This window comes from Prinia subflava, chromosome 9 (assembly GCF_021018805.1).
Source record: "Prinia subflava isolate CZ2003 ecotype Zambia chromosome 9, Cam_Psub_1.2, whole genome shotgun sequence".
NCBI classification, from domain to species: domain Eukaryota; kingdom Metazoa; phylum Chordata; class Aves; order Passeriformes; family Cisticolidae; genus Prinia; species Prinia subflava.
The window spans coordinates 12,206,198-12,219,421 of record NC_086255.1 but is presented as its reverse complement, the minus strand read 5'-3'; the positions used below and the strand labels follow the sequence as shown (position 1 = coordinate 12,219,421).

Below are 13,224 nucleotides of genomic sequence, written 5' to 3'. Positions count from 1 at the left end.
GCCCGCCACCGCCGCCCCTCACCGCGCCCCCGCTGCCGCAAAGCGCCTCTGCCAGCGTCGCAAAACGAAGCCGCTGTGCCTGTGGAGGCAGTGGCAGCAGTGCCCTTCCTTTGCCCTCACTGTCGCAAGGGCGGCCGCGCCTGGCGGCGGCCGTGCACGGCCGACGAATGGCAGGCGGCGCAAGATGGCGGCGCTGCATGAGGAGCCGGCGGAGGTAGCGGCGGTGCAGCCGGACCCCGAGGCGGGGACGCCGCCACCGCCGCCCGCGGTGCCTCCCGCCGCCGCTCCCGCCGCCGTCCCGGCCGCCGCGGCGGAGGGAGAGGCGGCGGGAGCCGGTGGGGATGCAGCACCCCAAAAGCCCGCGGCGCCGGGCCCGGCCGCCTCCCCGGCGGCGTTGGACCGGCAGACGCTTGTGGCCGTGCTGCAGTTCCTGCGGCGCAGCAACCTCCGCGAGTCCGAGGAGATCCTGCGTCGCGAAGCTCGCCTGCTCGGCGACGACCTTGGTGCCACCGCCCTCAGCCCCTCCAGCGCCGGGCTCCTGGGGGGCTCCGGCAGCGACGCGGACTCCGGCGAGGCGCTGCTCGGCCGGGGCACCAGCGCTGCCGCCGTCGCCATAGGAGGCAACGTCGCCACTGTCGCGACTTCCAGCCCCGGGGTGGCTGCAGTTGCCGCCGTGCCGCCGGGGAAAGGTGAGGCCCGCGGGACTGCGAGGTCGGTCCCTCCTCTCGGTGGGAACCCCGGGAAGCGGGAAGCCCGTGTGCTGTGTCCCTTATGCTGGGACACAAGGGTCGGTGCCAGGTTCTCGGTGCCACCGAGAGTGTGTCCCGGCCTTCCTGGAGGTCACTGGATGTCTCATTTCCCCATGAAATCCGCGGAGAAATCCGAATCTCCTGGACCTAGGTACCAAGGACAGGGTGTCTCGCATTTGCAGGGAGCACTGAGAAGCAAGAAGTGCTCTTACTTGTCTTTGTGTCCTATCACAACTGATGGAGTAGCAGGAACAGGAGGTTTCCATTGTAATTAGTGGGGATCGTCCCGGGTCTGGCCGCAAGGGATGAGAACAGAGGTCTGATCTACAGGGTGCGTTTCGGTAAGGGAGCCGTGGGATGTTTGTAGATGAGGCTTTCTGCATTTCTTTATCGAGTTTCTGAGTACTTGAGATGTCATTTGGATAATTCATTTCTAAATGTTGTTAATCAAGGTGTTCTAAGAGGCACCTTTACTGAGTAATGGAATTTCAGAAACTGCTAGTCTGAGTTCCACTGAGTGTACAGCATAAAGTCAGCTTGTTCCTAACATCACCAAATATGATTGTTTTTATATAAAAGACAAAACAATGGAAGTGTATAACAACTGCTGTGTAGAACAGAATTGTCAGAGTGTTAAGTGCCTGCTTTGTGGTGGTCTTGGTGAATTGTTCCCTTAGTCTATTTAACGTGCTTGTTTACTGGAAGCAAAATAATTATCGTGGGTATGTCTTGCATTCTGCTCCTCGTTTAAGAGTTTCTAGCCCTAGCACTAAAATAACTCATTCTGGTGATGTTAGTGGCATCTTCCTTTACACTTAAAATCCTGGCTGAATTAGGCATTAACTGCCTACCTTACAGGCATCTGTCGGCAGGGAAATCCAAAAAACTGCTGGGGAGAATTGGCTGCTGGACCAGCGTGCTCCCACCTGTGTCGCTTGCACTCGGTGCTGAACGCGCGCAGGGCGTGTTTGGCTCACCTGAGCGGGGGTTGTGGCCCTGTTTGTTGCTGGCTCTTGCAGACTGTGCGAGCAGCTGTTGTTGTTGGTGGTGCTTTTGCAGTGGGAGGCGCGGTGGTGGTGGAGGATCAGCCGGACGTGAGCGCGGTGTTGTCGGCCTACAACCAGCAAGGGGACCCGACGCTGTACGAGGAGTACTACAGCGGCTTGAAACACTTCATCGAGTGTTCCCTGGACTGTCACCGGGCAGAACTGTCTCAGCTCTTTTATCCTCTCTTTGTGCACATGTACTTGGAACTGGTCTACAATCAACATGAGAGTGAGGCAAAGTCTTTTTTTGAAAGGTGATTAATTTTCATTTGTACATTTGTGTTATTATGTACTTTGGCTACATCTGTGAGCAATAGTAGCATAGATTTATATAGATATCCATGGGTATGTATTTTTTTTCTTCCCTAAATTTGAAGAGATTTGAAATCTGAAGTAACAGTGCCATACATTGTAGTTACTTCTTAAATTCTTTTTCAATCTCCTGTTAGAAAGATATGCAAATTATTGAACTGTGCACTGGCAGAGTTTGAACGATGCTAATGGTGTGCTGCTGGGCTCCTTGCTGCAAAAGTATCAATGAAGAGGTTCTGCATTCTTTAGGGAAGGATTGTGGGGTCAGTTTTTATCACTGGAAGATTGCACTGAGATGCTGAATTAATGAATACTATAAGTATTTGCTGATATCAGAGCGTGTACATTGAAATTCTTCAGATGAGCTTAAAGAAATCAATTTCTAGCTAATCTATAACTTTCTGTACTTTTACTATATTTCACTTGTTTATTACTTGAGAAGAAAATAGAATTTAATTAATTTCATGGAATCAGACCAATTGTGAAATACTTCAATCCCAAAGGATAACTTTGTCTCCCTTTAAATGGTTCTGTAAATAGTTAAAATGTCCCTTGCCACAACTATTTTGTAACCAATGGAGTGACTCTACCTTTGATCTATCTTAAATTGTTTGAATAGGTTTCATGGGGATCAGGAGTGCTATTATCAGGATGACCTGCGTGTATTGTCGAGCTTAACCAAAAAAGAACATATGAAAGGTAATGAGACCATGCTGGATTTTCGAACAAGCAAGTTTGTGCTGCGCATTTCCCGTGACTCTTACCAACTCCTGAAGAGGCACCTTCAGGAAAAGCAGAACAATCAGATCTGGAACATTGTTCAGGAGCATCTTTACATTGATATCTTTGATGGAATGCCTCGCAGTAAACAACAGATAGATGCTATGGTTGGAAGCTTGGCTGGGGAGGCAAAACGAGAGGCTAATAAAGCAAAGGTAGGAGACAAAGATTACTGCACTTTTTACAATTGTCCCTGTTTTTTCAGGGAAGTACCCACTGAACTAAACTTAAACAAACCCATTAATTACTTCGGAATTTTAAAATGGACACCTGACTATTTGGCTTCCTCGTTTGTACAACAGATAGTAATTTTAACTTGCTACTAGAAGAGCTGTGTGTGTAGAACCACAGTATTATGCAAATAAATGAGGTAGGGTGGAGATTCCACTATAAACAAGGGCTAAGAGATGGTGGGAGAACTTACAGTAGTCCCTATCAATTGGCTGAGTAAACTAGAAGAACATATACTACATTCCTTTTGGGCTAAACAGTAATATTTGCTGTAATATCAGAGCAGCTTTAAAGGGGCAGCTCTATTGATTGGACTACTACACTGAAAAGTTACCATTAAAAATTTAGTTTTCAGTAAGAACAGCAATTACTGTTTTGTCTTGTGTGTTTTTTTTGTTGGCTTGTAGGTTTTCTTTGGCTTATTGAAAGAACCAGAATTTGATGTGCCTTTGGATGATGAAGATGAAGAAGGAGAAAATGAGGAAGGAAAGCCGAAGAAGAAAAAACCTAAAAAAGATAATGTAGGGTCAAAAAGTAAAAAGCAGGACCCTAATGCTCCTCCCCAAAACAGGTACCAAGGAAATGATGTGTAGAGAAGTCTTTAAAATCCAGTCTTGTCAAGCCAAATCTGCTTCTCTGGCTCTTCTCTCATGGCATTTTCATCATTTTGGCTATTTTTGGCTGTACACAGCTTTAGCTGTAAGACTTATAAGGGAGGTTATGGAACCCTTAGCATATAACCCTCTGTCATTGCCCATCAAGTCAATCTAGATTTCTCTTGATGAAATTTTACTTGGTTACCCACTAATATTTTGAGGTCATACTCAATTGTTTATCTTGTTCCAGTACCTGTCTGAAATTCTGAAAGCTAATGTCTCTTTCTTATCAGTTAAGTCTTCTACATAGTCTTTCATTTTTTCTAATTCTTGTTTCTTGTTTGAATACTGAGGTGTAGGGTTCCGTGCAAAGTTTTCACTTTCTTGTTTGGATTAACAGTAAGGAAGGTGCTTTTACTTTGTACAAATGTGTGCTGCTTGTGTAGAATTCCTCTGCCAGAATTGAAAGACTCTGACAAGCTGGATAAAGTAATGAATATGAAGGAAGCTGCGAGGCGAGTGCGTCTTGGCCCAGAGTGCCTGCCCTCCATCTGTTTCTACACATTCCTTAATGCTTACCAGGTTGGTAAAAGGGTTTGGGTAATAGGGCAAAGAGAATCAAAATTATGAGCGTCACTCTTACTAAAGAAAAGAGATGTAACAGTGTTGGCAAGGGTAATTGGAGTATTTGGATTAAGCATTGTCAAGTTTATGTTCCAAAATGTTCAAAATTCTCTTCAAAGACTCCTTAAACTTTAAAATGTCCATGTTCCTTAGTTTTGATTGCATTTTGCTATAATTCCTTCTTTCACTTTTCCAGTGTTTCCTGCAGAACACAGTAGATGTTTTGCAGTAGAGTACTGGAAAGCAATACTCTTTGTCACTACTGACTGTACTTCATACATAAAGCTTTATTTTTAATGGGGCAAGAATTTGTTTGTGTTTATGTTTATCCTACAGTAATTCTCTCTATTTTTGTAAATGAGTCTAATTACCTTTTTAATAGTTATTAGGATTTTGTAATATTTGCAATGTATCATGAGAGATACAAATAATCTAACTGGATATTTTGTGTGTAGGGTCTGACTGCAGTGGATATTACAGATGACTCCAGCATGATTGTAGGAGGCTTTGCTGACTCTACTGTCAGAGTGTGGTCTGTGACTCCAAAAAAGCTGCGTAGTGTGAAAACAGCTGCAGGTAATTACAATAACACTTGGTAGGAGCATACATAACTTACGACATTTGTGTTCTGCCTGAACAGGAAACATATCTGTGGCAGGAGAGTTGGCTGCAGTGGTTAAATGCTTCACTTTGAAGAAACAATATGTGCAGAGATACATGATTACATCTTACGTGCTACCATTAGAAACAGTTTTAAAGCAATGAGAAATCAGATCGTGTACAATGCTATGAGGTGGTCAGTGCACAGAGCTTGGAACTAGTCATAACTAGGGTAGAACTAGTTGTCTTGCTTCTTAACTGGATGGTAATTACAGGATGTTGTAGACAGTCGGGGTTAGGTGATCTAGGTGAGAGACTAGAAGTACCATGGGGGAAAGGATAGGAGGGAACTCTGAGAAGGCTGGAAAAAAATGTCCTTAGTTAAACATCTACACAAATTCATGGAAACCAGCCTGCTTTAATTCTGTTTTTTGTGTAACAATGTGTTGTGGTTCAAGCTGGATACTGTGGAAATATTCCTTAATCTTGATATTTAACTGAGATGATGTCATGATGAAATTTATCATTTAACTTCTGACAGTTATTCTGACACATGAGCTTTGAAATCTTGCAGACCTCAGTCTCATTGACAAAGAATCTGATGATGTCTTGGAGAGGATCATGGATGAGAAAACAGCAAGTGAGTTGAAGATTTTATATGGTCACAGTGGACCTGTCTATGGCACCAGCTTCAGTCCTGATAGGTAAAAGTTTACAAGCTAACTAGTTTGCTTGTCTTCAGTTTTAAATGCATGCTATTCTATGAGAACATAATCTTAATGTGGCTTTTTCCAGGTTAAAGTGATTCTTGCTCATGCAGCTTGTTAGAAACTGTGCTGATGTTCATAAAGTTCAGGGTGTTGAGCTCTGTCAGCTGTTATTGAAATCAACTATAGCTGAGAATACCAGCACCATTTGGGAGAGTTAGGACTTAGAGGGCAAAACTATGGTTTTGCAAGCTGTAGTTTAAGCTGGGTTTTAACTAACATATATAGAGAGGAAAAATACTGCAGCACTGATATAACTTAAAGTGTTGCAAAACTTAAAGTCTCAGTGGCACATCATTGCACTTCAAGCTTCTCATATTCTATTGAGACTTTATTTTCAGAATGTTTGGAACAGTATCTTTAAAATAAGAGATGTTAAACCTTTGCATAATGACGGGAGTCTGGACAGTGGAAAAGAGGTTTGAATATCTCAGGTTTTGCTTTTTCTTGTGTTTAGTCAGGAAACAGCCACCACAGAAACACAGCTGAGAAGTAAACTTTGTGTGAAACAGATACAGTCTATAATTATTAATTGAGAATGAGAGCATGATATGAATTCTCTTTCAGGGAATCATGAAATTTTGTTCAGAGTTGTAATAGAAGATCTTTAAAAAAATATATAGTGTAGCAGTTTACTAGCCATTTTTCCATGTAACTGTAATTCCTGAGTAAAGACCTCCTCTATGGTGTGTGGGGTTTTTTTTAGTTGTTTTTTTTGTTTATTTGTTTTTGTGGTTTATTTTCACCTCATTCCCCTCAGTATTAAGTGCCATCAGAATTAATCATCAATGTCAAATCATCTCTTTTTTTTGCATAAGAGCCTAGGACTGGGTTCTGCTTGAATTGGTTATTGTTGCTTACTGCACTGAAATGCTGATTTGTGGGTGATGTGCCAAACTGGTGCTGCTGAGGGGACACTTCTGTCATGCACATCTCACAGTGCTTATGCAATATTCATACAGTCCCCTTGTGAGTTTGATGTGTTATATGCTATACTTTCTCCTGTGACAGGAACTATCTGTTGTCCTGTTCTGAGGATGGCACCGTGAGATTGTGGAGTCTCCAAACATTCACATGTTTGGTGGGATATAAAGGACACAATTATCCAGTTTGGGATACACAGTTCTCCCCTTATGGTTATTACTTTGTGTCTGGTGGACACGACAGAGTGGCTCGGTAAGAAACTGCATGTGTTTTTTACTTGTCTGGGTCAATTTGTGGTGGACCAACCCTGGAAGTCATCAGCTGATATCCCCTTGCCTACTGTATTACTCAAAATAAATTTGATGTCAGCTGAAATACTGAACAAATGTTTTAATGCATTTTATGTTTTTCAACACACATTACATTTTCTGATGACTAAAGACACGATGTCCTGCTAAGTGACCCTCTGATTAGAAGTCTTCTCCTCTAATTGTTGAACAGCTTGAGAGAATATTCTTTATTTCTCCATTCCGAAAAGTATATTTTTCCAAAAAGCATCCTGCTAATTCAATAAACTGACCCATAAGAAATCACTCCACAATTACTTTTTTTTTCTCATTGTGGAACAGATCATAGAATCATGGAACAGTTTGGGTTTAAGGGACCTCTAAAGGCCATTTAGTCCAACAGCCCTGCAATGAGTGAGGACATCTTAAACTAGATCAGGCTGCTCAGAGCCCCATCCAGCCTGACCTTGAATGTATCCAGGGATGGGCATCTCCCACCTCTCTGGACAACCTGGGTGTTTCACTACCCTCCTTGTAAAAAACATCTTCCTTATATCTAGACTAAATCTACCTTCCTTTAGTTTAAAATCACTATCCCTTATCCTGTTGTAATAGGCCCTGATAAAATGTCTGTCCCCATCTTTCTTCTAATCTCCTTTTAAATTCTGAAAGGCCACAACAAAGTCTCCCCAGAGCCAACTCTTCTCCAGGATAAACTGTTATCCTTTCCCCATTGCACAGGTACTTCAGCCCTCTGATCATTTTTGTGTCTTCCTCTAGAGCTGCTGCAACAGATACAGAGACTAAACTTCTTTAGGGTTCTTTTATTAATAAAGCTTTTCTTTTCAGTCTGTGGGCAACAGATCACTACCAGCCATTACGGATCTTTGCTGGCCATCTTGCAGATGTGACATGTACCCGATTTCATCCAAACTCCAACTATATTGCTACAGGCTCAGCAGACAGGACTATAAGGCTCTGGGATGTTTTGAATGGGAATTGTGTAAGAATATTCACTGGACATAAGGTAAAGGCAGATCACTGACTGTGTCAAAGTGGTTTTATTTCTGTGCTGAGATTCTGAACAGTTCTGTTCTGAACACAGCTTGACTGCCTGAATGGACGTAGACTTAATTGTTTTGTTGCCTCCCCACATCTGTTTTAGGGACCAATTCATTCATTGGCATTTTCTCCTAATGGACGATTCCTGGCTACTGGAGCAACAGATGGGAGAGTCCTGCTGTGGGACATTGGACATGGCTTGATGGTTGGCGAATTGAAGGGCCACACCGACACAGTCTACGCGCTCAGATTCAGCAGGGATGGGGAGATTTTAGCATCAGGTAAAATTCACCAGGAACAGTGAAGTGTCCATTGTATTCCATAATTCTGAAGAGGAATGATATAATTAGTTCCTTAAATTGAGAAAGACAAAGTAGAATCACTTGCTTAGCAAAAGCAGCAAGGACTGGTAACTTTTATGTGTGCATTCAGCATGCTGTATGAGGCTTGCTATAGTCTTTTGCTTTCTGAGATTTAATTTCTGTTACCTTTCTCCCCAGAACCATTTTTATATACCATTTTATTAATAAAATACTTTAAACTGTGGGGGTTTTTTTGTTTGTTTTTAGGTTCAATGGATAACACAGTTCGTCTGTGGGATGCTGTGAAGGCATTTGAAGATTTAGAAACTGATGACTTTACTACAGCCACTGGACACATAAACTTGCCTGAAAACTCACAGGACTTGCTACTGGGCACATACATGACCAAATCAACCCCAGTTGTTCATCTCCATTTCACACGCAGGAACCTGCTGCTAGCTGCGGGAGCCTACAGCTCACAGTAGATCAGGAAGCTGAGACTGATTGTGCCAAGGTTTTCAGTTGCAGTAGTGACCTCAGGATGTGAGATGAGAGGGAATTGTCTTGAACAGAAGGACCCCATGAGTCCATTGCAAGGAGTATGAAACTGTAATTAATGCAAGCAGCGTTTTGCAGTTCTGCTGTTTCATATTTATCTGCAGTTTGGAAACGCTGGAGATTGACAAGACATCGTGGCTGTAAAAGAAGGAACTGTTTGTGGTGCTTTTGGTGACACAGATATGTACATATGAAATGAGCCCTCTCTTCCCAGAGGTGGCACTGAGCTCTGAAACTCATGAGACGTTAACAGCCTTTACATGTGTTCTCAGATTTTTTTTAAAGCACTTAATTTATGGTTAGCAAATGTTTCATCAGTCTCAAACACAAGCAAAACTGTCCATTTTCAGGAAAGAATGTAGTTTGATTCACTACAGCCTGGGCTGGGCAGCAGGCGTGGTGAGATCCTAGCAACAAGCAGGGCATTGACGGAGCGGGCCCGACGCTCGTGGGGACTGCAAAGCTCTGTGCACAGTTTTTATGCAGCCAAGTACCAAGTCCTGAAAAGATTTCAAACTCGTGCTCTTTTGAGGTGTCAGAAACACAGATCTTGTTACTGTTTTCAAAGACAGCCAGTGCTGTCGGTGTGCTAAGCGAGATGCGCAATGTGAACTTTGTTTACTTTCATACTTTATTGTAAGAGAAAATAAAAAAAGGTAACTGCTGCACAATTGAAATAGTCACTTTAAAAAAAGTGGACTTAAACCCTTTACTTTGTATTAGATGTAAAAGAACATTAATAACCTGTATCCTTTCTGCGTAAGATTTAATATAAACTGGCCAAGAAATTGAAACATTATAACAGCAGGAAAGGATAAGTGCATGGTCAGTTCACTTTTGAAAGGCCAGCTTGTCTGCTGAGTGACAATTCCTATCCACAAGAAGATTGTACCCAGTGAGTCCTCCTGGACTACCAATAAAGCTGTGCTTTATTTCTAATTAAGTGTAAAACATGCAGAACGCTGGGAAGAACGTCAGTGCCTTTGAACCAAAACCACCACCACCAAAGGCCAGGTCCAGTGCAGCTTGGGTTTGGGTTGGTTTTTGTTCTTAACATCTTACAAGATTTGTGCAGAGAAATCTGTTTCGTGTTCTTTATTATTTCACAGTAAGGACTTGGACACTTGAGCAATCTATGGGCTCTCCAGTGAAAATAAAAACAAGACTTGTCATTTCTGAGGTCAAGTAAATGGAGAACTACCTCCTCTTTCATCTGTCTTGCTCTAACTCTTAAGAGTAAAGATATACTACAGGCATTATACATCAAAATAAAGTATGGAAAATTCACTAGGACACCTAGACATTTTCTTCAAAGAAAAAAGGGTAAAACTTAATTATTTTTTTGTGTAATGATACCTCAACAAACATCTCCTAGTTCTCAATATGACCAGTTAGTTTTAAGTACAATTTCTGATAGCATAAAGAAAACACTGCCACATTCTGCCTTTGCGTTTTGTACAGTTTTATACTTTTGATATTATAATAAATACTAAAACCACATAGTTTGTGTCTGTATGTTACAAGAAGATATTCCTTGAATGGCTGCAATGGAAGCAAGAGCAGTTTGTAACTGTGACAACTCTGCTAAGAGAAACAAAGTAATCAGACATGCTAAAGTTGATGAGTAACCATTCCCTGTACATCTTGTTCTGAAGGAAGGCGACTGGTTCTCGCTTCTCAGATTATTACATTTACAAACACCATTCTTCAGTGGTGGGATTAACTACAGCTGAAGCCATCTATGCAAACACTCAGGAGGCAAAGATGACCAGATTTGTTCAGCAGGCCCAAACTGTTCAGCATGTACAAAAATGGCTTCAAGAAAAAACGAAGTAGAGCATCAAGACCTGTAATTGACTTTTCCATTTTTTCCAGCAATCATTCCTACCTCCTGCTGCCCGCAGTTTGGGAAGGGTATTTGCAAGCTTTAGCATGGTTCAACTGCAGAAGCCACATCAGCACTACTGTGCCACATAACAAAGATACCAAGTGTTAAGTGAGCTACAAAGACATTGTGGAGAATCTGATAAACAGATTTTAGTGTTGGGCAGGGAGGAGGCTGCACACACCTAACTGTGGTAGAGCACCTCCCTTCACAAGAGACAGGAAAAGTAAGCACTGGACTGTGTGGGTCACTGTTTATGAATGGGCAGAGTTAAGATAATGACAGGATCAGATGCTCCAGCTCTGCTACAAGCAACTATTTTTGACAAAGGAGGAAAAATGAGAAGTACCACACTTTAGCTTTTTTGGACAATTTCATACTTCCAATAAAAGAAGTAATTATTTATCCTTTATTAGCCACAACAGGTCATCAGCTTGCATTACATTGACACAGACTGGAGGTGCAGACATGCCAGGAACCTGCCAAGAGAAGAAAGGTCAAACATAGCAATTCTTGCACGGTGTTAACTGAGCATGCCCCTGCCCCAAGCCCAAACAATTTCAGCACACCCAGGAAGAAGTGACTGATGTCCCCTTAACACACAACAAAGCTAAAGCTTGTTGTTGTATACCCCTTTCTTCAGGCTATGAGGACAGCCCATAGGTTTTGCCAAAATGCCATTTCAGACAAAATTCTTTATTCGAAAGTGACTTCAAAATTTTGTAACACTTGGTTGTTGCTATACAAGTCCAGTCACTTCTGCATGGGCCTTGAATAATCATGTGTGCAACATACACAGTTCCACCATATAGTGCTCGTTTACTCTGTTAAATGAAGGCTTTAACAGACCGCATTAATCTCTGCTTGGAATTCTAATACAGTCAAGAAATAAGTCCTTAAGTACTACTTCATTATTCCAGTAACCTACAAAGCAAGTTATCCCTATTGTACAGCAAAAGGGCAGACCACAGGCACCTAATATTTGTAGGCAAAGCTCAATGTATCTTGCTGCAACATCCTTCTGTTCCTCCCTCCCTGCATCCCATCCCTAGCCCCATTTACCATGTCAGAAGAACAAGAATACTGCATCCCATACTTTTTGAACTCCCTTTAATAACACACTTTACTCAGAATACCCCCAAATAAGTTGATGCTATTGTTTATTTGAGGTTTAAAAAGGTAAATAGGAAGTCCATGTGCCTGTGTTTCTGTCTCATTACACTGTAGTATTGGCAATTAGTCCCTTGTCACCACTTCCTGACCTGGCACTGAAGCATTTTGGTTCTGGAGGAACATCAGGCACTTACCTTTTACTTATCTGTCACAGCAGGAGTTTGCTTTTTAGGCCTAAACTTGAAATACAAGACAAGGAGTGCAACACTTGCGTATGTTGCTATTACATACTGGAAAACAGAAAAATTAAATTTAGCTCCAGTCTAAGCCCCAGAAAACGCCATTATACAAGACTACAAAACAATGTATGTAATACATACATTCCTCCTGCCTATCATGGTATAGGAATTGAAGTACTTCTGAAATCCAGTGAACTGGTGTTGAGATCCCGAGTCATGGCCAGCCATGGCTGCTTGTCCTAACAAACAATACAGGACAGTTAATTAATTTAAAGTCACTTGGATCAATAGGAAAATCGAACTAATCTCTACACTGTGTGTGGTTTTTTAATGTTTAGAAATATATTTTTCTGAAGAGGATGTTATGTTTAGGACAAACATTTGCTGCTTACCTTCTGCCTCCCCCCAAAGGCAGCCCACACCGGACAGTTCCCCAACCCAGCAGATGCTGCAGACCCCGGAGCCCCTGCAGCAGAGACACAAAACTGCCCTGCAGGTGCTGCAGTCACTAACACAGCTCCCACGTCTCATCCATCCCTTATCTAACCCAATTCAGCAGCGTTATCTCTGGCGTACAACCAGGTAAGCGTTAGCTCGGCTGACAGTGCAACAATTCAAGAGTTAAAGGAAACAGCCCCTTTAAACGTTTGCCACATACTATTGGCAAAGACTTGAGAAGCCAAGGTCATCTTTTCTTGTGCCTGACCGTTGCAAAAGCCTGGGCAATAGCCGAGGTGCCCTTCCGAGGGCGGGAAGGCGCCCCGTGACAACACGAGTCCTGTTTGCCAGAGGAGCCCGGTGCCCCTGCCCGGCTACACTCGCGACCCCGCGCTCGCGTCGGGCCGGGTTAGGACAGGCAGCGCCCGGGACCAGGAGGGAGCGACGCCGCGGCTGAAGGTCGCGAGTGCCCGGGCGCTGCGGAGAGCCGCCCTCCCACCCGGCAGGAAGAAGACCCGACTCGGGGCTGGGACCCGACCCCGGGGTGGGACCCGACCCGCCCGGGCCGCCCCGCTGTACCTGGGCCGCCGCCGACCCCGCCGCGCTCTGCCCTTCGCCTCTGCCCTCCCACAAGATGGCGGCCGCAGGCGCCGCGCGCAGCCCTCGGGAGCGCCGATTGGCTGCGAGCGCCGGGGCGCGGCCGGGCCCCGC

The 13,224-nt window shown here is 43.5% G+C and overlaps 2 protein-coding genes across 3 annotated transcripts; one reads left to right on the top strand and one right to left on the bottom strand.

Annotated features, from left to right (window-relative positions):
- Positions 1–88: 88 nt before the first annotated feature.
- On the top strand, positions 89–10,338 carry TAF5 (TATA-box binding protein associated factor 5). The gene is made up of 11 exons (XM_063405376.1): positions 89–689; positions 1,809–2,049; positions 2,727–3,042; positions 3,526–3,689; positions 4,161–4,296; positions 4,794–4,914; positions 5,513–5,642; positions 6,717–6,881; positions 7,766–7,943; positions 8,082–8,259; positions 8,548–10,338. Exons 1-11 carry the CDS (start codon positions 185–187, stop codon positions 8,763–8,765), a joined length of 2,352 nt encoding a protein of 783 aa, XP_063261446.1. The 5' UTR covers positions 89–184; the 3' UTR covers positions 8,766–10,338.
- Positions 9,919–13,223, bottom strand: ATP5MK (ATP synthase membrane subunit k). Of its 2 annotated transcripts, XM_063405387.1 has the most exons (5): positions 13,093–13,155; positions 12,468–12,541; positions 12,217–12,314; positions 12,031–12,126; positions 9,919–11,202 (listed from the first exon to the last, which is right to left on the bottom strand). In XM_063405387.1, the coding sequence occupies exons 3-4, from the start codon at positions 12,301–12,303 to the stop codon at positions 12,034–12,036; spliced, it is 180 nt and encodes a 59-aa protein (XP_063261457.1). In that variant the 5' UTR covers positions 12,304–12,314; positions 12,468–12,541; positions 13,093–13,155; the 3' UTR covers positions 9,919–11,202; positions 12,031–12,033. The 2 variants fall into 2 exon arrangements, with proteins under 2 accessions (XP_063261457.1, XP_063261456.1); XM_063405386.1 differs by lacking the exon at positions 12,468–12,541 and having other exon boundaries at positions 13,093–13,223.
- Position 13,224: the final 1 nt, after the last annotated feature.